This window comes from Phoca vitulina, unplaced genomic scaffold, assembly GCF_004348235.1.
Source record: "Phoca vitulina isolate PV1807 unplaced genomic scaffold, GSC_HSeal_1.0 scaffold3, whole genome shotgun sequence".
Classification (NCBI taxonomy): Eukaryota; Metazoa; Chordata; class Mammalia; order Carnivora; family Phocidae; genus Phoca; species Phoca vitulina.
Window position 1 is genome coordinate 51,145,416 of NW_022589706.1, and position 26,070 is coordinate 51,171,485.

The 26,070-nt window shown below is 39.7% G+C and overlaps 2 protein-coding genes across 5 annotated transcripts in view; one reads left to right on the forward strand and one right to left on the reverse strand.

Moving 5' to 3' along the window:
* RUFY3 (RUN and FYVE domain containing 3) overlaps window positions 1-2,046 on the forward strand; it is a 78,262-nt gene extending 76,216 nt beyond the window's left edge. For all 3 annotated transcript variants that reach the window (XM_032400502.1, XM_032400503.1, XM_032400504.1), the window contains one exon: window positions 616-2,046. In XM_032400502.1, the coding sequence (XP_032256393.1) occupies window positions 616-759 (144 nt within the window). In that variant the 3' untranslated portion in view covers window positions 760-2,046. The remainder of the gene's footprint in view (window positions 1-615) is intronic.
* Window positions 2,047-6,612: 4,566 nt separating this feature from the next.
* GRSF1 (G-rich RNA sequence binding factor 1) lies at window positions 6,613-25,954 on the reverse strand. Of its 2 annotated transcripts, none has more exons than XM_032400511.1 (10): window positions 25,173-25,954; window positions 22,322-22,478; window positions 20,454-20,609; window positions 19,652-19,795; window positions 18,856-18,991; window positions 16,410-16,594; window positions 14,353-14,474; window positions 13,097-13,232; window positions 12,665-12,740; window positions 6,613-11,318 (listed from the first exon to the last, which is right to left on the reverse strand). In XM_032400511.1, the coding sequence occupies exons 1-9, from the start codon at window positions 25,524-25,526 to the stop codon at window positions 12,691-12,693; spliced, it is 1,440 nt and encodes a 479-aa protein (XP_032256402.1). In that variant the 5' UTR covers window positions 25,527-25,954; the 3' UTR covers window positions 6,613-11,318; window positions 12,665-12,690. The 2 variants fall into 2 exon arrangements, with proteins under 2 accessions (XP_032256402.1, XP_032256403.1); XM_032400512.1 differs by lacking the exon at window positions 25,173-25,954 and adding an exon at window positions 24,879-24,996.
* Window positions 25,955-26,070: the final 116 nt, after the last annotated feature.

Below are 26,070 nucleotides of genomic sequence, written 5' to 3' on the forward strand. Positions count from 1 at the left end.
AGCCTTACCAGTGACACTGCATAATAACCCACGTGCCGCCCCATTGCATGACCGCTAAAGACTCAGAATGCTTCATAAAGAGACTAATTTCCCTATAAAGAGGATGCAGGGAGCTGTGCTCCTGCTGCACCGATATCCCAAAGGATGTGCTTGTGGAGCATTCTAGGAGAGCGGTACGTACATCAGTGTATTGGGAATTATCCTTCCGGTTCATGCTCAGCAAAATTTGTAATCCTAGGCTGGCTACCCAGTCCATTGCTAGGTCACTCACTGCCTGCCTTATTTGGACTATTCTTAGGTACTTACAAACTGATTTTAGAATTAGCCCACCTAAAAGTGAATGTAATGAATGGAAGTACTCTAAAGATAAATTATTTGTATATTATCTGTTCTTTGGAATTCTGTGGCACTGCTTCTCTTCATTTAGACCTAAGAATTAGACGGTAAGCTTCTTTGTAGACAGAGATGGTGTTTGGTCAGATTCTGGCGCCTAGCAAACATTCAGTCAATACCTGATGAGGCATTGAGCATTTACTGTATTTGGCCTTTTATATCCCATGCATCCGTATGCTCTGCCCTTCTATTCCCTGCCTAACCTCCCTCTTTTCCTTGTAGAATGTGTGTAAGAACTGCAGAGGAACTTTCTGTAATGCCTGCTCGACAAACGAACTGCCTCTTCCTTCAAGTATCAAGCCTGAGCGAGTTTGCAATCCCTGCCACGAGCGTCTGATGAAACAGTATTCCACCAGCCCATCGTAAGACTGGAAGCCAAGACCTGGACCAGTGTCTCCACCCGTGTTAGATGTCAGGATCTCCTAGAGCCCAGAACTTAGAATCAACTCCCTTGTTGATAGGACTGATTTAAATAAGCCAGGTCCAGGGAGAAAAGGCAGTGGCTGGGGGCGCTGGAAGGTTTGCTCACTTTCCCTAATGACTGTATGAATAAAAGTTACTCACTTGAGCCTCTCTCTTCTAAATCTAAACAACCCCACCTTGAAGGCTTTATTTTATAACATGTCTTTGGAGGGGCTATTCATTTTTATGAATAGTGATAATACTGGCGTGGATATAATAGGAGAGAGGGTCCATACAGATAAGAAAAAAAAAAGGAAAATGATCATCTCCCTCTGTTACGTTTGCAGATTCAAAGGGGAAAGATAAATGTTAACTGAGATCAAAATGATGTTTAATATTATCCCCAGGTGCTGCTAGACATAAACCGTTTCCTCTTCACCCCCACTAACTACCTCTTTAAAGTATCTCTACCAAACTGTGAACCCAAACTCAGGGAAAAGAAATTAAAGAGTAATATAAATTTTGAATGTACTTAAAACAATGTAATTTATTATAGTTTCAGGACCAGAAAGGTCCTGGCCTTACAAGTTTTCAGTATCAGAATAAGAGGAACATTTGCCATTTCTCCACTTAATGACTTCAAAAGTAAATATCTGCCCTTTTCAGAATGTCCTCCTGCAAAATAAAAGCCAACTCCCTTCCTAGGCCTTCCCTGCTCTCCCAAGTCATAATGAAAATTGTTTTAAAGATAGGGTTTGACTTTGCAGATAGGTATTGAAAGCAAAGCTTAGTCAGGTGTAAAGTAAAACAATTTTAATTTGTCCAAGACGGAGATCAATTAGCTCAGAATATTTATTAAATTTTTTTGAATAAGGGCTACCTTCTTCTGAGCCAAGGATTAGAACTGGTAGGTTTGTCGGAAAGTATGATAATTAAACATCTCTTCATAACAAACCCTTTGGGGAAAAGAGGGGGAAGTGCATTCCACAAGGGAAGAAAAACAGTGGTATGTGCTATTTTGATTATGTTAAATGTGTCTAGATTGTTGATTCCAATTAAGACCTAAGAAGATATGATTCTGTAACTGGTTTAGAATTCTGGGGTGGAAACATCCTGGAACCATGATACTTGATAAATTCTCCTCAAAAGGGTTATAGCCTGGGAAAGAGTTGTTATTCCGGAAGTCTGGCCTGTTACATGGTGAAGCTGAGCTTTAAGAGTACTAGGGAAAAATAAAATCTAATAATTCTAGCCTAGGTTTTTGAGTGTTTTTTTCCCTTTAAGTAATATTGTGTGTGTGTGTGATTCTTCATCTTATTTTTGGCCACCTACAGGTTTTCAGCACTGTTCTAGGTGCTACAGGTAATGTGGAGAATTACCCTAAATTAGCAAAAGCTGTTTTATAATTAGTTTTGAATCAAATTGAAAAGAGGCAGCTCTACCTGGAATGTGAGGAAGAATATGTAATTAGCCACTTGAGATTTTATTGTGACTTACACATAAAGCTACTTAGCCTTTTTTTTTTCCCCAACAAAACTCCAAAGATCTCTATTAGTGAAGCTGTCCACAAAAGCAAGGGAACCAAGTCATGAATGCCTTGACTTCATGTTAGGTCTGTCTTCCTTAAAAATTGTGCTTTTCCACTATTCACAGGGTAGCATCAACAAGAATACCATTCTTAGGAATAAACAACCAAAGAGGCAGAAGATTTGTACACTAAAGACTACAGAACATTGCCTAAAGAAATTAAAGATCACAACAAATGGGAGGACACCCCATGTTTATGAATTGGAAGACTTAATATTGTTAAGATGCCAGTATTACCCAAAATCATCTACAGATTCCATGTAATCCTATCAAAAATCCCAGTATTTTTTGCAGAAATAGAACCATCCATCCTAAATTTATATGGAATCTCAGGGGACACCCAAATAGCCAAAACAATCTTGAAAAAGAACAAAGTTGGAGGTCTCACTTCTGACGTCAAAACTTAGTACAAAGCTACAGTGATCAAAACAGTATGGTAAAAAAAGAAATAGTACGGTACTGGCATAAAAACATAGACCAATGGAATAGGAGAGCTTAGAAATAAACCTTCACATATATGGTCTAATGATGTTTAGAAGGCTGCCAAGACCAGAAGGGGCTTGATGGACAGTCTTTTCAACAAATCCGTTGAGAAAATTGGATGCCCACGTGCTAGGGAAAAGAAGTGGGACCTCTACTACAACATATACAGAGATTAACTCAAAATTGTTCAAAGACCTAAACAAATGAGCTAGATCTAGAACTCGGGGAAAAAAAAAAAAAACAGGAAAAGGGTGTAACATTCGATTTGGCACTAGTTTATTGGATAAGACACCAAAAGCGCAGGCAACAACAACAACAAAAATAGCATGGGTCGGACTTTCATCCAAACCGTGGAGAAACTGGAACTCCTGTGTGTGGGTGGTGGTAGTGCAGCCGCTGCAGAACAGTAGGACGGGTCCTGAAGAAACCGCAATCCCCAGGTAGTAACAGCAATTCCCCTTCCGGGTATACTACACTCAAAAGTGAAAGCAGGGACTCAAACATATTTATACACCTATGTTCATGGCAGCATCTACAATCGCCAAAAGGGGAAGCAACCCAAGCGTCCACCAGTGAAAGAAGAAATAATGTGGTAGATACACACAATGGAATATTATTCCGCCTTAGAAAGGAAATTCTGACACATACTACTAGGCGGATGAACCTTGAGGACATTAGAAGTGAAACAAGCCAGTCATAGAAGGACAGATAGGACTCCACTTGTGTGAGGTCCCTAGAGCAGTCGAGTTCAGACACGGTAGAATGGCCGCTGCCAGGGCTTGAGGGAAGGGGGACGATCCATATGGGTTCGTACACAGCTCTGCTGAGAGGATCTAGAAGCCAAAACTCGGTAGCAGTGGGCACAACCCAGTATCGAATCTCTCATTAGAAACTAAAGCTTGGGTTTGTTTTTGTTTTTTAAGATTTTATTTATTTGACAGCACAGCAGGGAGAGTGGCAGGCAGATGGAGAGGGAGAAGCAGGCTCCCCACTGAGCAGGGAGCCCCATGCGGGGCTCAATCCCAGGACCCTGGGATCATGACCTGAGCCGAAGGCGGACGCTTAATGACTGAGCCAACCAGGCACTCGTAAAGCTTGGTTTCTAACACCGTTATCCACTAAAAGGGACCAGGGCTCTTTGAAGAAATGGCTGATGCTAGGTCTGGGACATCTTGTAATGCCAGAAAGTAAGGTGGTAGCATAAAAACCAAGGGATGGGAGACATTGAAGGGATACAGAAGCCAATAAAAAGCTCCCAGTGGCCAAAGCTGGAACAGTGTGAGCAATAAAATAATGTAGCATAGGATTATAAGCCAAAGTACAAAATATCTGAGCCCATATTGATATAAAAGATTATAAATGAGAAGTGGCACATCTACACAGAAAAATTCCAAATGATTTTGTAGCTACTATTTAACTTCCCACCTCTTGAACGTGGGCTGTGCTTAGTAACTTGCACAACATAGAAAATACAATTAAAAAAAAAAAGTACAATACAGAAAAAGAAAAAAAGAAAATTTATATATAGTCACCTAGCAAACACCATCTTGGCCAGGTGATCAAAATTGATGTCAGTGATAGTCATGCTGATATCATGAATCTTTCATAAGATGTAGTGAAAATGACACCCTTGTGTTCTTCCTCCCCAAATCCTATAACCCCACTGTAACCATGAGAAAAACCTCAGAAAACTCCAATTGAGGGACATTCTACAAAATACCTGACCAGTCAGTACTCCTTAAAATTGTCAAGGTCGTCAGAAACAAAAAAGTTGGAGATTAAAAGAGACATGATGACTAAATGTAATGTAGGCCCTTTTTAAAGAATTGTATTTCAGAAGTGTCCATGTTTTGATTTATAGCAAAACACCTTTCAAATAACTTGGCCTAATATATCCCCTTAAAGGTCCCTCAAGTCAAATCTTAAGGTTTCTTAGACATTTGTTGGCTTGGGGATTTGTCAATTATCAAGATCTTTTATTCCCCACATCCCTGAGGACAATTAATTTTGTTAACACATTACTTTTGTATAAGAGAATTTTGTAAGTATGTCTACCAAATCAGAAATCAAATATCTGACGTACAATTTCTACACCTAGAATAAAAGGCAAATTTTATTCAAAGACAGCATACTGAAATGTAAAATTAGTTAAAAAATAGAGCCAGTGACCAGTTGTAAGCATTGCTGAGGATGTCAGAGTCCTCTAAGAGTTAATAATCAAGCTTGGTAAAGGCAGAGCACTCCGGCCTCCAATAGGCAGATAGGACAGAAAAGCCAAAAAAGTCCCCAGGCAGCAACACTGCCTTACCATTTGGGGGTGCTGCTTTCTGACACAATAACATCATTCATATTCAATTATAAGGTCTATCAAAAATAATTTATTCTTGTAAGTTAAAGCAGGTTAAAAATTAGCCCAATATTAAAACTTGTATTCCCCCATTTGCTTTCTTGAAGAGACCAAGAAATGGATGATATTGCCAAGTGACAGAATGAAAGGTTGAGAGCCTCTTTAGTTCAGTTAGAACCAGGTTATGTTTTGGGATCACAGGTCTTTGAATATACTTGTGAAATTTCACCTGTGGACTTCAAATTCAGTCAGGATCATTTTAAAGACTTTTTCTTAAATATACCATGGTGATCCTTGTTTCGCTGAGTCCATTCATATTCTCGTCTACCTTGGTTTCCATGTCTTTTCACCAGGTACTTTCAAAATCATTTCACTATAATGACCTAATTCTGACACAAAGCCTAGCAGCCATAAAAGGGGAGATTTAAGAGTTGCACCACACAGGGGTACGTAGATGGCTCAGCTGTTTGAGCATTCGCCTCTTGATTTTGGCTCAGGTCATGATCTCAGAGTCATGAGATCAAGACCCATGTCGCACTCCATGCTCAGCAGGGAGTCGGCTTGGGATTCTCTCTCCCTCTCCTGCTGCCCCTCCCCCCACTCACATGCTCTCCAAAATAATAAGAATTACACCAGATAAAAATAATTTCTGCCATAATAAGCAAACAAAATGACAAAGCACTGAGGGGAAAGGTATTTAGTTAGCTCACTGCAAGAATAAAGGGTTCTTATTAAGAAAAAAAACCAAACACAATAGAAAAGTGGTCAATAAATATCACAGAAAGGCAATTGGCAAAATTCAGTTTGTGGAAACCTCTATAGGTTAATCTTATTTCTTCAAATAAGGGCAAAAGAAATGGAAGGGGAAACACACAGATTAAAAGAAATAAGAGGCACTTCATCTTCACTAAAGAAGATATTTGTATGGCCAATAAGCTTATGAAAAAATGTTCATTATCATCAATTGTCATGAACAGCAAATTAAAACCACAATGAGATACCACTACACACAGAATGGCTAAAATTACAAGCTGGAACCAAACGGTGAGGATGTGGACCTACTGGAACTCTCATATTGTTGGTTTTACAAAACAGGATGACTTTAGAAAAAAGTATGTCAATTTCTAGTAAAATTAAAAATATATCAATCTTACAACTCAGGATATTCAACTAAGTACTACCCAAAAGAAATTAAAACGTAGATCCACAAAAAGGCTTGCACAAGAATGTTCATAGCAACTTTATTGGTAAGAGCCAAAAACTAGAAACAGCCCATTGTCCATCAGTTGTTCATCTAAGTGAAAGGTTAAACTGTGGTATTTTCCTACAATGGAATACTACTCGGCAATGAAAAAGGAACAAAGAGCTGAAACATATAGATGAATCTCAAAACATGCTGAGTGAAAATTTACACAAGAATACATTTATATGAAGTTCTAGAATAGGTCAACCAATCTATGGTAAAAACAAAATCCTAACAGGGAAAAGGGACGGGAGAGGTGCAGGACTTGACTGGGTAAAGAAATTTTCTGATGTGATGGAAATGTTCCATAGCTGGCTAGAGGTTTGTGTTACACAGTTGTACATTAAAACTCATCACATGGTAGGTACACTTAACATTTGTTTACTGTAAATTTTACCTCAAGAAAAAAATTCTTAACAGTATGTATTTCAAAAAGCTCAAGAGTCAAGTATGTCTAACTTTGATATCTATAAAGAAAAAAAGACAGATTGATGGAAGGACAGATATAACACAATGCAGAAAATATGACAAAATATTACTTGTAGAATCTAGGTGTAGGTATACACGTTTATAATTTAACTATTCTGTATACTTGAAATTTTTAATTGAAAAATGTTGCAGGGGAGTCATAATAACCAAATGCAATGTGTGGATTGTTGTTTAGATCCTGATTCAAATAAACTTTTTAAAAAATTACTTTTCAGATATTTGTGATAAGAAATTAGTATTTTTAGCAATGGTGGGTTTTTTTTAAGTCCTTTTTAAAGAAGAGACGTATACTGAAATATATTCAGATAAAGTGATGCTATGCCTTGGATTTGCTTTAAGATTAATATGAGAAGTATAAGTAGAGGGGGATAATGGGGGGGGAATGGGGACAGGATATGAAGACAATTCACAGAAAGTCTTAAATATGAAATGCTACCTCAAAAGAGAACACCACCGCGGGTTTTCTTAAACCAGTCAGATTGGCAAATAGATTGCTAATATGCTGTGTTAGTGAGGCTATGGGAAAATGGGCACTTGCGTTGCTGGTATAAACTAAGAAAAAACAAATTATTGATATAAGTTTAATTTTAGATATAAATTACAAGTGCACAAACTCTGACCATTTATCCTAGAGAAATTTATGTATGTACAAAATGACATAAATTTATACAAGATAATTCATTTCAGCATACAATAGCAAAAGATTGGAAACAATTCACCTGTTCACTAGTAAGGGACAGGTTAAATTACGTACATCCATACTGTACACTTTAAAAAATGAGAGGATTTTATATATGGATATAAAATGATCTTTGGGATGTATTAAATGGGAAAAAAATGGCACAGAACAGCATGTATAGTATGCTATAATTTATATTTTAAAAAAATGAAAATGTCTATTAAATATTTTTTTATCTATACAGTAAATATCACTGCAAGTTTACACTGGAAACTAATGACAGGGTTGCCTAAGTAGGGGAACTAAGTGGCTAAAGTATAGGATGGGAGGGAGACTTCACTGTATATCCTTTCATATCTCTCGAATTTTATTTCGTTCAAAAAATAAAATATAAACAATTTACAAATTACCCCACCATTTATTTTCATATCATCAAGGTTTAAGAACCAAACTAAACCTTCCTATATCCCTGTCCTAAAATTTAATAAGAAAACCACCTAACTAAAAAGCTGGGCAAAAGATCTAAACACACATCTCACCAGAGACAATATGCAGATGCAAATAAATATATAAAAAAGATGCTCACCCTCTTAGGTCATTATGGAATTGCAAAATAAAACAAGATAACGAGTAAACACCTATTACAATAGCTCAAATTCAAAACACTGGCAACACTCAATGCTGACAAGAATGAACTGCTGCAGGAACTCTCATTCATTGCTAGTGGGAATGCAAAATGACACAGTTACCTTGGAAGTTTGGCAGTTTCTTACAAAACTAAACATAGTCTTACCATATGATCCAGCAATCTTACTCCTTGGTATTTACCCCAATGAGTTGAAATCTTATGTACACACAAAAACCTACACATGAATGTTTATAGCAGCTTTATTCCCTTCCTACAAACCTCAGAGATTCTTTTCTAATCTGAATTGAGGGAAAATGTATTCCTACTACATGACAGCACTTTTTTTCAAAGCCTCTGGCACTTAAGCCTGCTTCTACTTTACTGCTGAGATACACCATTCTACTCCGTAACACAGGTCCTGCCAGGTGAATGTGAACGCTTTCACATAATTTAGGGGAAACTCTTAAAACAATGGAATGTTTAAAATTATAAAATGAATAGGATATAACCCAGAGAAAAAACTCCAAACGAGAATCTGTTGAAGGACTGTTCGTGGCAGAAGATGCCGACAGGGAATGCTAATAATAAGCAAGGCCTTTGCCTCAAAATGGCACGTGGCTCTCAGTGGGCTTCTCCTGCTTCCTCCTCCCCACACCACAGCAGCAGTGAGGATTTAGAGCCTTCCATGCCACAGTGGACTCGGTCTCCCTTCCCACCTGGCAGAAGCCGCATTCACCCACTCTGGTTCTGCTTCGTTCTCGATGTGAGTGTATCAATCAGATCACAGTCTCCTCCTTGGTATCTATAAGCTACTTATCGGAGTTGCCCCCGCAATTCAAGTGGCTAGCCACAGCAAGATGGGTAACCTGTCTGTATCTAAACCTGCTTTTTTATAGCTTTATCACCAAAGAGATTATAAAGACACAAAGGACCCAAACACAAGAGCAAAACTCACCATCATAACTTCTTTCAATAGCTAATGATAGTACACAACCCAGTTTTGTCAAATTTTGGGAGACAGAAGTATGTCTTTTGACTGGATGGAAAGAAAAGATTACTTTTAATCTATTATGTGCTTTTCTTCTCCTTCCAGTAGCTACATTTGCCTTCTCAGCAATCATTCACTTACTAGCCTAAATCACGAGCTATCACCTACTAAAGGAGTAAAATACACGAAGTCCTAAGATGACTTCCCAAGAACGGCCAGCTCTGGTACTGAGCACTGAGCCGCTAGAGTAGCAAGACGCCCCTTGCCGCCTTCACGCTTACCCACCACATAACCTCTTAATGCTTTTGCTCTCATTCTCTTCCTAGAGATGTACAAATGAAATCCATTAGCTTTAAAATAAAGTAATTGCAAATGAATTAATTTCTCACCAACCCCAATCCCAACAGTCCCTATAGATTTTTTCCACAACAAATTAAATACCTACTGCTGAACAGAAAAAAGACCATATTCTAATAGATCACACAGCTACAGACGCCACTTCTGAGAGCCTGGTACACTCAGCCATCCGTGAAAACACATTTCTACTTAAGTACTAATACTGAATAGGTTAAGATGGTTAATGAAGTCATGTTTATATGGGATGATGAAAATACAAACGAAAATTGCCATTTCTTCTTATACTATACCAGGATTTGACATAACAAAAATATATTTGGTTGATACACACACTCCAAAATAAATACTCTTAGGTAATCTGCAGCCTGAAACAAGTCTTCATTTATTGACTACTTACAGTACAGTGATCTCGTATCTTAGCTGGTAATCAAAGATGGTTATGTATTAAGTGAGAGAAGACGTCATCTCTCTTCCAGATATCACCTCTCAGAAATCTGGGCTAATTCAATTTTAAGAACTAGAATTTTATCTCCTGGTAACTATGTGGCAGTCGTCACCCTGAGAACAGGAACAAGGCAAAGAAAGTATACAGGACTTTGATTCTCCTACACAGGTGCACATAAAGTTAGTTTATTAAGGACTACATTTTGAAGCCAGCCATTTTGATCCAATATTTAAATAACAAGCTGTTTAATATTAAAGCAGAAAGTACTGTCACAATGTGACAGAAGTACAGCTTTATCCATAAACCCTTCACACAGTTATACATTAAATGCTATTTTTATTTAAGCAAGGCACCCCTACTTGTTCTAAAATATGGGATGTGCTATCCCACTGAAAAAAGCAAATGAGGAGACAGTTTTTTTTTCCTCTCAGGAGCTGGTTTAAATTCAAGTGAAGCCATTAATGTCTTTACCAGTCAGGACTGTTCTGACATGTCACTTCACAGTTTTGAGACTAACAAACACCCTCAAGATTTACCCACAGTCAAAAAAAGTTGGGGGGGTGAGTGTTCAGAGAACTTTTGAGACAAGAATTCTCTCCTTAAGGATACAGGCACCAAAGTCAAATGCCTTTAGCACAAGGCTTAGAAAGGCAAAACATTTCCAAAGACGTAAAACTGCCAAATTGTTGTCACTTACACTCACTAACCTGTGGTACTTATTTTTTTTTTAAATTTCTACTCCTACCTAAGTAATCTAATACACCTAAAATTATAACTACTCTGCCAAACCTTAATAATTCAAAGGTCTGAAGCCTTTCCTTGCTTTGGTGAGTATTTGGTTAAAATAAATCAGTATTTCATTCCAGAGAAGTTTTATATCAGAGCCTTAATTCACAGGCAAAAGGACAAAACCTCCAACAGACCATTTGTAAAATGGGAGAAAAGATTTTCAAGGACAGTGCTAAATAAAAAGATGTAGTCTTTTCATTGGGTAACACATCTCCTATGAAAACAAACTGTTTAATCATATGTAATAAAAACCAGATTTTTAAATCAGATCTTGAACAGATTAAACGAAAATTTAAATTTGTGGTTTATTTCCTAATTCCAAACTGAATCTTTCCTTTTCCTTTGTAAACAGTCCACTACGTAATTTGTCTTATAAGCAATTAACCCAAAACCCCCAAATCCTTTCTCTAGCAGTTGCTGCTACAAAACTGGAACTTTATATTCCACGTCCAAGAAAGATGTGCAAATGAAATGCTTCTTGCTTCATCCTGAAAATAAAACGAAAAATGTTGCACATTTACTCAAAATGAAAAAGTAGTGCAAAATAAATAAATAAAAGAGAAAGTGTTACCATACCATACCCTTTCCCAGACCATTTAAAATTACAAATTTAATTTTTTTTTTTTAAGTAGGCTTCACGCCCAGCGTGGAGCCCAACAAGGGGCTTGAACTCACAACTGTGAGATTGGGATCAAGAGTCAGACACTTACCCGAATGAGCCACCCAAGTGCCCCAATACTTTTTCTTCTGATTTAGTGTAAATCCATTTAGTGACAAATCCATTAAGTTACAGTAAAGAAAATTAGTTAGGCATTAGTGTTTACAGCCTGCTATAAAGACAGATTTTCAGAGTTAAGCACAGAATATATTTTACACAGATTTTAGCTAATATTTAACATCACAAGATTGTGGGACTTTATATCCAAAAATAGCCTGTGACAACTACAGTAAAGAAATGCCTCCTGTATTTCCAAGAAATCATTACAGTTAACTATCTCAAATGTACCACTACAAACAGAAAAATGATTATAATACATTAAAAGATTTTATGGGGAAATAAAAGATACCACATAACATTTAGTCAAAGGAGGGGCACCAACACATTTAGTAGATTTGTCACACATTAAGTTAACTCTATGAAATCGTGTACTTCCTAGGACAGACAACTATTTTCATAACACTTTTTTAGGGAAGAGACAGTGGTACATTAAGTGTAGATAATAATGATACACCCTAATTTCAAATATATCATTTTAAACATTTTAATATCTTAGAACTGAGGAAATGTGTTTAAATTTTATAGGAAGAAAAGCTACTATAAGCACATTTTCAGTATATTATAATTTATAGCTATTAAAGGTAAAAAATTATTTTTAGGCACACAGCAGGATGAATATTGGGAATGATGCCAATAGATTCTATATGGGAAAAATACCCAAAACCACTATACAATCATAATGAATCCTACTTCCCAGGAAATTTTCATTCCTTATTTTGATGTTTCAGTTATCATGATTAAGTCTGATCATTATTAAGGGGCGCCTGGGTGGCTCAGTTGGCTGAGCGTCCAACTCTTGATGTGGGCTCAAGTCATGATCTCAGGGTCCTGGGATCGAGCTCTGCACCAAGCCCTGTGCTCAGCATAGAGTCTGCTTCTCCCTCTCCTTCTGCTCCTTGCCCTGCGCACACACACACACCTCCTCTCTCTAAAAAGTAAATAAAATCGTAAAAAAAAAAAAAGAAAAGAATGGTCTCCACCATATTACAAATTAGTGAGTTAATGCTTAATTTATCAATTGAAAATAATTCTCACAATTGTACCTCTTAAATTTACCTTATTATCTGGAGTCCCTGGAAGTCTTATTTTCCCTTTGGACATGAATTCAGGAACAATTCAATATATCTATGGTCTGAGAATGACAAAAAAAGATTCATTTTAAGAAGCTGAAAAGGGAGAAATAATACTATAGTCATTTTCTCATAGTTCAGACAGCAACTCAAACCCTTTGTCCATTACATTTCCTAATTAAAAACGAAAACAAAATTAAAAACAAGCAAAAAAATCCTACCTCTGCATAGAAATATGCAAGACAATTAGCAAACAAATGTTTTTCATTACAATATAGCATTTTGTCCTTTTTATATTTAATTTAGTAGTATTGACACCGCAGAGTTTTCCCAAGGAAAAGGTCTAGGCAAACTCCAAAACAGAGAAAAGCAAAGACAGATGTCAAAACTGACAATGAAAACCATGGGCAGCACTTACGAACATGGGACCGATCCTTGAGCATAGCTGCAACAGCATCCTCATGGGTATCGAAGTGCACGTCAGCTTCTCCAGTGGCCTTCCCATTAGAACTGTATTCCATGGTGATTCTAACAGGCTTCAGGGGAGCAAAGAACTAAACAACAAACAAAAGAAGCTAAAAGGAATATAATGGTAGTAGGCCCAATTTCTAGAAGTCTAAGGTTCTGCATTTTTCTTTCAGACTCTGATTCATACACCCAAGAAATTTGTTTTTAGAGAATCTCTTTAAGCAACAAAGTAGTTACACATCTACCACGTCGTCTGGCTTTTCTGATCCTGTTAGAACTCAAGGTTACATTTCAACTATCTAATCACAGAAAAAAAACTGTACAATACACAATACAGCAAGAGTGCTCCAACTTTCTTATGCCAGAAAGGACCGCTTCTATTACTCCTCCCACACACATCCTTCCCTGTTTCTAAAGAGTGTCCATCCTTCATTTCTTAATAAGTCATTTTTACATCAGCTATGTGCCTGCTCATCAGTTTTTACCAGCACTACATGAACAGAGCTACCACACTGAGTGGTTATCATTTCAAACCAAAGCAAAAGAATATAATGCTCCAATGAGACTGTGTGAACTTTGTCTAGTTAAAGATAGGATTCTTATCAGGCTTTTTGAAATAATGAAGACAACTCTGAGGACCCACTACTAACTGAAGATTCTAGGTTTGGATCTACCTTAAGTATATGTCCTCAAATTCATGAAGTCAGTATGGCTATTGTTGTTTCCCTTTCTTTTCATACATTGTTATAAAATAAAAATATTTTTAAAATTCCTTTCTCAAAAATTAGGGAATCCCGATGAAGGCTATAAGCTTCTAAGCATTTAGGAGCACTGGGATTCTTGTTCAGTATATAACCACCCTGTGACAAATTCCCTGAGTCTCAGCTTCCTAAACTCAAAAATGAGTAGGTTGAACCAATTTAGAGAAAAACCAAACTTTCTTACTTTGAATACTAACGCTACATCATTATTATTTTGTATCTATAAAATCCTCTTATCATAATACATTTGACCTTAAAATATAATAAAGCCCACACTTCTCAGCTGAAGAAAACAAGCTTCCACAACCAAGGAGATGCCACCTTACTGTCCAAAAATAGTTCAGAAATAGGATATTTTCTTCTCTATCTTTCCCAAGTTAATGTAAGTTCAGTTTTAGAATTTTTGTTCAAACCTATTGAGATTGGATATCTTACTGCCACACACGTTTATAATGTCTTGGGCATTAGCTTGGAAAGGCAATCCTCTCATGTGGACAAAATGTAGTGAAGATGTAGTTCCAAAATCAACAGCCTCTGGAAGCTTTTCTGACATCTCCTTAGGCAGTTCTGAGAAGTGGGACAGAAAGCACTGTCAGAAACATAAGAGCTTCAAGAGTTATTAACAGATTATAATTAGGTATGACCTTTCTGTCAAAACCCTCAATTCTTCCTGAACCAGTAAGGAAGAAGGGCTTTAATTTTTTTTTTTATTATGTTATGTTAATCACCATACTTTATTACATCATTAGTTTTTGATGTAGTGTTCCATGATTCATTATTTGCGTATAACATCCAGTGCTCCATGCAGAACGTGTCCCCTTTAATACCCATCACCAGGCTAACCCATCCTCCCACCCCCTTCCCCTCTAGAACCCTCAGTTTGTTTCTCAGAGTCCATAGTCTGTCATGGTTCGTCTCCCTCTCCGATTCCCCCCCTTTCTTTTACCCCTCCTACTATCTTCTTCTTTTTTTTAACATATAATGTATTACTTGTTTCAGAGGTACAGGTCTGTGATTCAACAGTCTTAAACAATACACAACGCTCACCATAGCACATATCCTCCCCAATGTCTATCACCCAGCCACCCCATCCCTCCCACCCCCCACCACTCCAGCAACCCTCAGTTTGTTTCCTGAGATTAAGAATTCCTCATATCAGTGAGGTCATATGATACATGTCTTTCTCTGATTGACTTATTTCGCTCAGCATAACACTCTCCAGTTCCATCCACGTCATTACAAATGGCAAGATTTCATTCCTTTTGATGGCTGCATAATATTCCACTGCGTATATATATACCACATCTTCTTTATCCATTCATCTGTCGATGGACATCTTGGCTCTATCCACAGTTTGGCTATTGTGGACACTGCTGCTATAAACATCGGGGTGCATGTACCCAAGAAGGGCTTTAATTTTAAAAGCAAAAATGTTCTGACATTTCTGCCACCTAACAAATATCACCTGAACACCCATGAGGATTTAGCGTAAAGATTTCGTGCCTCAAACCGCTACCAGATTACAAAAAAAAAAAAAAACAGGTATTTATATAAGAATAGAGAGAAGGATGGGGCGCCTGGGTGGCTCAGTCAGTTGAGAGTCTGCCTTCGGCTCAGGTCATGATCCCGGGGTCCTGGGATCGAGCCCCGCATCGGGCTCCGTGCTTGGTGGGAAGCCTGCTTCTCTCTCTCCCACTCCCCCTGCTTGTGTTCCCTCTCTTGCTATGTCTCTCTCTGTCAAATAAATAAATAAAATCTTTTAAAAAAATTAAAAAGAATAGTGAGAAGTAAAAATGATTATGAGTGGAAATAAAAGGCAACAGAAACTCTCTGGGTTACAGGCACTGAAAAAAAAAAAAGAAGAAATATGGTAATGGGATAATCCCATGGCGTGAGTTTAAAGATTTATTTATTCGAGAGAGTGAGAGAGTGGTGGGGAGGGGCAGAGGGAGAGAATCCTGAAGGAGACTCCCTGCTGAGCTCAGAGCCCAACCCAGGGTTCAATCCCAGGACCCCCAGGTCACGACCTGAGCAGAAATCAAGAGTCTGCCGCTCAACCAACTGAGCCACCCAGGCACCCCACCATGGCATGAGTTTAAAAGGAATTATCACACTTCAAAGATTCCCTTTACTTTGGGTTAGGAATCAGAGGAATAATTAAATACAGAGGCAAACAAAACTTCTTCAGTCAACATTCCAGGCCTCTACATCTTTTCTCACCTTAGTTTAAATGATGACATTTTATGTTCTTTTATTATATTTGTGCCACCCAGCTTTTTATATAAAATCCACAAGAATGATTATATAAAAACTTAACGAAATAATTAAGCCCTTCTGCACATATTCAAAGTACATACTACACTCAAAGACAGATAAATCTTCCAACTCAATTCCCTGGTCCTATAATCTAATAATCCCATACAACATGGTCATAAAAAATATTTTAAATATCAAAACATACAAAATAGATCCAGTAAGTCTCAATAAGATGCAGGTCCTTACCTATTTCCTTCTCACTTTCAAAAGCTGTCATGGGTCGAATATCCTCATTTACTTCGTGTTCTTCAAAGACCATTTCTGGCTCAGTTATATACTTAGCAGTAGGAGAAGATGCCATTTTCTTTCCCTTATGAGAACCAACATGTGTTCGGACTTCATTCCTTCTGCTTGGAAATATCTCTATATACCTATATCAAAACAATGCAAAGTCACTTTACACTGAAGTCATTTAAAATAAAACATGCATATATATTTCCAACGCTTATGAAACACAAGTGTCCAAAGATAACAGATGAGGGACAAGGTAAGACGAGATACAGATATTAGTCCATGAAAAGTATTCTCAACAGTACATGTCACTGATTTTATCTCCCCCACACCCCTGCCCAAGATAACAGCTTTCTTCATATACATTTTAACAGTATTTACTTACTTCGTGAGAACAACTATGCCAAGATTAATTGTGTGTATGAAAATATCTGGTAAGAAGGGTTTTTTTTTTTTTTTACGGTTGGTTAACAGTCTCTTAAAGCCTTACAAGTCAATTCTGTGAAAATTAATGATATCTGTGTAAGATATTAAAAGTCAGAGTATATGAGGAGCTAAAAACCCCCAGAACTTCAGTAAGACGCCAATGAGAATTCATGAACTAAATGTCAATTCTGATTTGCTACCTGCTTGGCAGTGGGATTATCTATTAAATCCAAGCTTCTGAAACCAGTCTTTTTTTCTCAATACTGCTTTTCCAATTAGGTTATTAAGCTTGAATTGCAAAAATCATTTGTATTTATAAATCTATAAAGATAGGCACCACTTCTTAATTTACTGAAGAGATTTATAGACTGCCATAATGTTCCCACATAAAAACATAGCACTGAGGGGCGCCTGGGTGGCTCAGTCGTAAAGCGTCTGCCTTCGGCTCAGGTCATGATCCCAGGGTCCTGGGACTGAGCCCCGCATCGGGCTCCCTGCTCTGCGGGAAGCCTGCTTCTCCCTCTCCCACTCCCCCTGCTTGTGTTCCCTCTCTCGCTGTGTCTCTGTCAAATAAATAAATAAAATCTTTAAAAAAAAAAAAAATAGCACTGGTTTGTTCTAAGACGTATTATAAGAAAATGTGAAGAGTACTAAAAAAAAAAAGGGAGAAGAGGGTGCTTTGCAAAACCATTTTTATTTTTAAAAAATTTAACAAAGACCTCTAAATCAATTCTATACATAGATCCTAAAATACATAGCTTTAAAATAGCTTTTCATTTTTTTAAAACTTCAAAGGAGCCAAGTAAAACAGCCAGAAAGTAGCAAAACAGCAATCTAAAGTCAGACACTTTTGAGTACTCCTCCAAATTTGACACAAATGAACCCATCCAACACTACATGCATCCAATGTGATGTGATATGCAGTATAAAACAATACCTATAGTGTATCTGTATCAAAATGTTAACCTGATTCAATTCAAGACTTTAGCTTGAACTTCCAGTTTTCAGGAAATAATAGATACAAAGGAACAAAGTGACACCATGAAGAAGCAATAAGATCAACATAAAACATGAGACATTGTACAGGGTGATTGACTCAACTTCCTCAAAACTTAATTGCATTTAAAAAGGGGAAGGGAATAAAAACATAAAGGAGAAGGAGACTTGCTCTAGTTTAAGAGAACTGTAGATATTAACTATCAAATGCCATGTGTGGACCATTATCTAGATTCTGGTACCAAAAGAAAAAAAAAAAATAACAACTCTGAGTGGTGCCTGGGTGGCTCAGTGAGTTGAGCATCTGCCTTCGGCCCAGGTCACGGTCCCAGGATCCTGGGATGGAGCCCCTCATTGGGCTCCTTGCTTGCAGGGAACCTACTTCTCCTTCTCCTCCCAGCTCAGTGCTCTCTCTTGCTATCTCTCAAAAAAAAACAAAACAAAAAAAACTCTGAAAAGACAATTTTGGTATAATTGGGAAAGTGTGACTATGGACTGGCATTAGACAATAAATTACTGCCAATTTTGTTAGACGTGATGATATTAGGACCACATGAGAAAATGTTTTTTAGGGGCGCCTGGGTGGCTCAGTCATTAAGCGGCTGCCTTCAGCTCAGGTCATGATCCCACGGTCCTGGGATCGAGCCCCGAGTCGGGCTCCCTGCTCGGCAGAGAGCCTTCTTCTCCCTCTCCCTGCCGCTCTGCCTACTTGTGCTCTCTATCTCTGTCAAATAAATAAAAACCTTAAAAAACATTTTTTTTAATTAAAAAAAATGTTTTTTAAAGATGCATACTGAAAAAACAGATGAAGCAAATATAACAAATGTTAATAATTTGTTAATTCTAAGTGATGGGCATTTGACAAGTCATCATATTATTCTACTTTTCTGTAGATAATTTTTACAGTTCTACTACAGTGCATTCATCAAAATGACCCAACATATAATACTTGAGCATTATTAGAATCTGCTTCACTCACCGGTTACCAATTTCTTCCCTATGTTTCAATAGAGCTTGGTTGGCCATTTCTGGTTCTTCAAACTGCACATAGGCTTCTCCTGTTTTTCTTCTCCCTCTGTAGTCCATGACAAAAGTGATGTCTACTATATTCAGTCCTAGGACACAAAATTATTACAAATTAGTGCTGCTAACAGGAGCCTTTTTTATCCTTAGGATTAATACATTTGTTCACATACTAGTAACTTTTTTTATTTTATTAGTAAAATGTTAGGCCTGTTTTGCTAGTCTCTAAGCTGGATACATGCCTAAAGGGGAGGAAAATCATTATGCAGCAAAGCTAGTAACACCTACACATCTGTATTTCCAGAATACTTAGGATTCATGCAGTCCATCTAAAACACACAATCTTTTTTTTTTTTGTGCCATTAATTATGTTAATAGGGGAAACAGGAATTTAGACTAACATCACTCTAATGTTAAATTTTTTACAGCTAAGAATTAGACAATAATGCTTTTAAATGATATAAATTGTTACTGTCTTAAACAAATATGGCCACTCTTGCAAAAGGTTATCTTCCTCAACAGTAAAATAAACCTGCATGAAATAATTCTGAAATGTGACATCCTCCAAAGGTTAGCATAATAGGTCAAAACACTTACATAATCTATAAACATTCGTAACACAAGTGAAGATTCTCCCCTAAAGAACCTAATACAACTGCATGCAGTTACCTAGGAAAAGGTTCATTTAAGATATAAAAGGAAACAATAAGGAAAAAAAATGAGGCCCCAAACATGATATAACTGAAAAGCACCTGCAAAGAAGTCTACAATGTCTTTCTCATTGCAACTATAAGGAAGTCCTCTCAAACGAACCACGCCATCATTTACCACGGGTGAAGATTTGACCTGCAGGCTCTTCATTAAGGCATCCACATCTTCATTGTTTATCTCATATACTGCAAAGAAAGAGCACAGAAAGCATGCAAATTTACATAGCAAAGGAAGAAGACATTAAAAAAAAAATAGTGGGTTATCCAAGAAGGTAAAAATCAGTATTTTTAATCTTTATGTGCTTCTCTGGAGAAAATAACAAATGACATTGACTGAATATTTACTGTGTGCCATCTGTGACTTATTTAAACAACTTGTGAGGTAAACCTGGTCAACATCCTCATTTTATAGATAAGAAACTGAGATTATCTCTTTGTTTCATTTTCATACCCGATAAGAGGGTGTATTCATAATATCGATCTCCTTCATTATTGCTAAGGCCCAAATGAAACTGCCTCAGAAAGTACAGGCTGGGGCGCCTGGGTGGCTCAGTCGTTAAGTGTCTGCCTTCAGCTCAGGTCATGATCCCAGGGTCCTGGGATCGAGCCCCACATCGGGCTCCCTGCTCTGCAGGAAGCCTGCTTCTCCCTCTCCCACTCCCCCGGCTTGTGTTCTCTCTCTCACTGTCTCTCTCTCTGTCAAATAAATAAATAAAATCTTTAAAAAATAAATAAATAAATAAATAAATAAAAGTTATTTAAAAAAAAAAAAAAAAAAGAAAGTACAGGCTAAAAAAAGAAAGTACAGTACTGATCACAAAAGCCAGGACATGACTTCACGTACCTTCCACATATCGTTGTCCCATGTACATGCGATGCTTTTCTAAGGCTTTTTGCACATCCTGCTCTGACTCCATTTCAATTAAGGCATCACCCCTTCGTTTCCCATCTCTGTTTAAGAGGAAGTGTATTCCATTCTCACCATTGCGGATTCTGCAGTCTGAAAGTATGGGAGTAAAATCAAAACCAGAAATCAAACTTTTAGCTCAATTATACAAGTCGCTAGAATGCAATCTTCCAATTCCAACAACAAAACAAAGCATGAACTAAAATGTCTATCATATTCTTTATAGAAACCCCCATCACTGAAGGCATCCAAATGCTAATGAGATGGTAGTCTATAAAATGTTCCACTTTCTTGAAAAAGAGAGCAAACCTTAGTACATAAGCTTATGATCTCCTGATCATTAAAAGAGCAAACAAGGGGCACCTGGGTGGCTCAGTTGATTAAGCGACTGCCTTCGGCTCAGGTCATGATCCTGGAGTCCCTGGATCGAGTCCCGCATCGGGCTCCCTGCTCGGCAGGGAGTCTGCTTCTCCCTCTGACCCTCCCCCCTCGCATGTGCTCTCTCTCATTCTCTCTCTCTCAAATAAATAAATAAAATCTTTAAAAAAAAAAGAGCAAACAAGCTCAACATAAAATATATCATGTCCTTCCCAATGCTTCTACAATCAGTTTCAAATCCAAAGTTTAAAATATGCTTAAGTTTATACGTGTCTTATTTTGTCATAATCATAACTATAGGAACTTTAAAATAAATCCTGTAAGAATAATTTTGTTACCATAACTGAACTTTGCCCCCTCTTCGTTACCAAGATCCCCATACTGCATACATATAATGGCAGCAGAGTTGAAGAGGTAAGTGGCTTCATAAAATACTTGACACACATAATGCTATGCACATCAAGGTACTCAATATATTATTACACCATTTTACAACATTTAAGATGGCATCCTCTAAAAAGCCTTTTTTGGGGGGGCACCTCGGTGGCTCAGTCGGTTAAGTGTCTGACTTCAGCTCAGGTCTTGATCTCGGGGTCCTGGGATTGAGCCCAGGGGCAGAGCTCTGTGCTCAGCAGGGAGTCTGCTTGTCCCTCTGCCCCTCCCCTGGCTACTGCTGGCTCACTCTGCTCTCTCTCAAATAAATGAATAAAATCTTTTTAAAAAATAAATAGGGCGCCTGGGTGGCTCAGTTGGCCTTCAGCTCAGGTCATGATACCAGGGTCCTAGAAGTGAGCCCCATATCGGGCTCCCTGCTCAGCAGGAAGCCTGCTTCTCCCTCTCCCATTGCCCCTGCTTGTGTTCCTGCTCTCGCTGTGTCTCTGTCAAATAAATAAATAAAAATCTTTTAAAAAAATTTTTTAATAAATAAATAAAGCCTTTTTTTTTTAAGATTTTATTTATTTATTTGAGAGAATGCGCAAGCTGGAGAAAGCAGAGGGAGAGATCCTCAGGCAGACTCCCCACTGAGCACGGAGTCAGACTCGGGGCTCAATCCCAGGATTGAGATCATGAGCTGAAATCATGTCCTGAGCTGAAATCAAGTCGAACGCTTAACCGACTGAGTTACGCAGGCGTCCCCTTTCTAAAAGCTTTTTAAGAGGAAAATTAAAAATCACAGTCAGATACAGAACTTAAAAACTACTCACAGATATGTAAACATTCCAAAAATGTCATTAAGGAAATTATATCACTTGACACTTAGCAATCTTGCATTCTAAATGTATGTATTACATAAAGAGCTATGCTTAACTGGTTTTGTTTTTTGGTAAGTACATACCAAAACTTCAGAGAAAACTGGTTTTTACCATGTTGTGAGACTACCTTGTACTCAAACAAAATTACATATTTCAAACATACATAAAATATACCTGAGAAAAAGTTAACCACATCTTCTATAGTGCATGACCACGGCAATCCTTGAGCTCGAATGAGATAAACATCATCCACTTCTTCTCCTAGCTTGGATGAAGCCAATTCATACTCAGGGAGAGGTGGAAGGTCTTCCAGGTAGGTAGTTTTGGACTCCTTCCAAGAGAAATGAAGAAATGTAAAAATACTTCTTTGACAACCTTACTTAGAAAATGTTTATTTCTGCAAACCAATGATCTGGATGTTATTCTTAGGAGACAGTTACTATTTCAGAGGCAAGAAATAAACTTCACAAATCTAACTCATCCTTTTTTGGCTTAAATTGTACATTCGAAAGCAACAAGCAGGCGTATCCCAATGATTAGGCAGGACATAAATTTTATTCAGGGCTTGTTTTTAAATTCATCGGTCCCAAATTACACCTAATAATAATGTTTTAGTTAAGGCAAGACAAGAGGGTCCCTTCAATTGGACAAATATGAGCGCCTCCTACTCATCGTGCGCCTTATTAGGCTCTCATCTCAAAGAGCTTACCATCTTAGACTAAGACAAGCACTACAAGACAGGATGCTTTATGTGCTACAATTAAGACACAAGGTTATTATAGAAATTCAAAACAGGGGCGCCTGGGTGGCTCAGTCGTTAAGCGTCTGCCTTCGGCTCAGGTCATGATCCCAGAGTCCTGGGATCGAGCCCCACATCGGGCTGCCTGCTCGGTGGGAAGCCTGCTTCTCCTTCTCCCACTCCCCCTGCTTGTGTTCCCTCTCTCGCTGTGTCTCTCTCTGTCAAATAAATAAATAAAATCTTTAAAAAAAAAAAAAAAAAAAAAGAAATTCAAAACAGAACACTAACAGAAGAATCAAGACATAATATAAGAGGGGCCTCAAAGGAAGCATAGAATTTTGACAGCAATACACAAAAGATTGGGCATTCCAGTTTGAGAGGTGAGGGGAAGAAGCAGTATGAATAAAAGCCCATTTGCAAAACAGCAATAATCCCATTTGGCTAAACTGCAGGGTACAATTAGGAGCCAAAGAAGATGAGCTGGCAAAAGGAACTTGGTACCATACAACAGAGGGACTTGAGTGTCAAGCTCAATGTGTCCTCTTCACCCAGCAGGCAAAAGAGAGTTAATAAAAGACACTTCGGAGTGGGTAAAATAACAAGAGAGCAGGGTGCTTGGAAAGAGTAACCTGTCAACTGTAAGTCAGACCAACTGAGTAAGGTAAAGATTGTAAAAGGTGACAGAGCCTGAGACATACCTAAAGAACTCTATTTTACAAGACTAAGCAAAAACTGGAATTTAACAAGATTCCATTAAGCACTACAACCATAACCAGAAATGACAACTGAAGTTTTAAGACTTGCACTCTACTTGGCTGAAGAAAAAGATTCTTTTGTACCATGCCACCGTTTACGTTAAGACTTAAGTCTACCTAAAAGGAGTCAATGATAAACGTAAACCTCTAGCAGATGTCTTTTACATACCTCATAAAAATGCAACAAGCACTACAATTACCAATGTGGAAAGACAACTCAGGCTTTAAGTCAAGTGACTTGCAATCTATCGTGCTAAGGAGATACTTCACTCCTTTGTACGTTCCCATCATTTTCATGAAGACGTACATAAAATTTTAAGTCAATGATAAATGTAAGCACAGTGTGTAACACTAGTAGAGGCTCAACAGATATCATTACAGTCAATTTCACAGAAAAAAAAATCAAGAGAGTAGCTAGCTCGCAAAGGCTTACTACAGATAGTTTGTGTTTTTTAAATAAAGGTAACATTCCCCATTTTCCCAGAATTCCACACGCACCACAAGCTTTTACCGAAAAGGGCAGCACAAAGTATTGGGCCAGGATTCAAATCAATTAGCTCAGCCACTGGCAGACAGAAGCCATGCTGATTAGCCTCCCAGTTTCCCTAAGTTCAAGGAGAAGCACAAATTGAATTAAGATAAATATGATCCAAGATATCAGGAGCTGGGTAGTCAAAACGTGAGCTGATATTTCCCAGATACCACGGAACAAGCAGAAAAGAAAGCTTCCTACAAGGCACAAAATATTTGCAATCTGAGTTCTTAAAGGACACAATGACTTTAAAAAGGAAAACACTGTAGATTCACTCCTGGGTCCCCAAGTCGTGGCCTTACCTCTAGGCGTCCCCTCTTCTAGCCACCCCCCCACCCCGATATCAGTCTCCACGCTGTCCTCCCCGTCGGCGGCGACCCATGGTCCTAAAGGTCCTTCTGCTAAAGGAGGTGGCAGTGCAGAGGTGACCTTCAGTAAATGGGGCAGCCCGCCTTTCCCCAGGGGCACGGGAGAGTGGGGAGCGCTGGCGACGAGCTTCCTTCCCCACCGACCCTGCCCACGTAACTCTGTGCGTGAACCTTCCCATCAGCAGGCTGCGAGGCGCGCCAGGGCCGCCTAGGCCTAGAGCTCTGGCTGCACGGAAACTCCCAACCCTCCGCGGGTCTGGCCTCCCAACTTCACAACCAGCGGGCGGAGAGCGACAGGGATGCGGGGTTGGGGCGTCAACAGCCTCACAAAACCTACCATGGGCCGGCGGGGAACAAGGCCTCAACATTCACCCCTAGCCACACTTACACTGCCCAACCGACCAGAGACTCGAGAGAACAAAACAAGGAGAAAACCCGAGGCCTGGGAAAGCGTCCCTTGTTCTGGGGCCCAATAGGAGGACTGGGAGGGCGGGGGGGGGGGGGGGGGGTGCGGCGCGTGCCGCGGATCCCCGGACGTGCACGCGAGGCGCACGCGGAGGGGCGCGGGCGCGCGCCCGCGCGCGCGACCGGGAAAGGGTCCTGAGCGCGGCCCCTCGCGGCGCCCACGTACCTGGCTGTAGCTCCGCGCCGGGCCCGCGGCCGCCGCCAGCGACTGCGGTAGCAGAGGGGCACGCAAGGCCGGGTAAGAAGCCGCGGCCGCGGCGGCGGCGGAGGCAGCCGCGGGGGGAGGCCCCGCCAGCCTCCCGGCGGACGCAGGCCCGGACTGGAGGCCCCGCGTGTTAGAGGCGGCGGCCGCAGCGGCCCCGAGCAGCAGCAGCAGGCGGCGACGGCCTGAGACGCCCGAGGGGAAGGAGCCGGCGGCCGAGTAGAAAGGCAGGCAGGCGGCGCCGGTGCGCCGGCAGCTGCTGCAGTTGCAGCCGCAGCCCCGGAGCAGCGCCCCGAGCACCCAGCGCGTCCCGGCCATGGACTCCGGAGGCGGCGCGGGGCCTGGAGGCGGCTGCGGCTGCAGCGCGAGCGGAGGGGGAGTGGAATCCAGGGCCGGGGAGGGGGCGCCAGGCACATGCGCCGCCAGCACCCGGGGCAGCAGCGAGTCGGGAGGAGGCGGAGGAGAGCGCGCTGCTCCGCCCGGTCTCCGCCCTCGGGGCGGGGCTGCTGGCAGGCCGGGAGGGGCCGCGGGGGCCCGGGTACTACCACCCCGCCGTTCTTTCCCGGGTTGGAAACTGAGGCCCGAGGAGGGCGAAGCGAAGCCTGTTGCTCTGGGGAGGGCCGAGACAAGGAATGCCGGTTTAGCGACGCCCCGCACTGTCACCGCGAAACGCGTGACGTGAGGGGCGAAAGGGCCGTTTCTGGAAAGAATTGTACTCTGGTTATAAAGAGATTGGGATAATATCGGAGGAGGTTTAGTACCCCCGAAACTTGAGATCTGTGTGGAAGGCCAACTTCCTTTGTTTTAAAATGAAATATAGAGCTACTTACATGCTGATAATGTATATAGCAAAAATAAAATC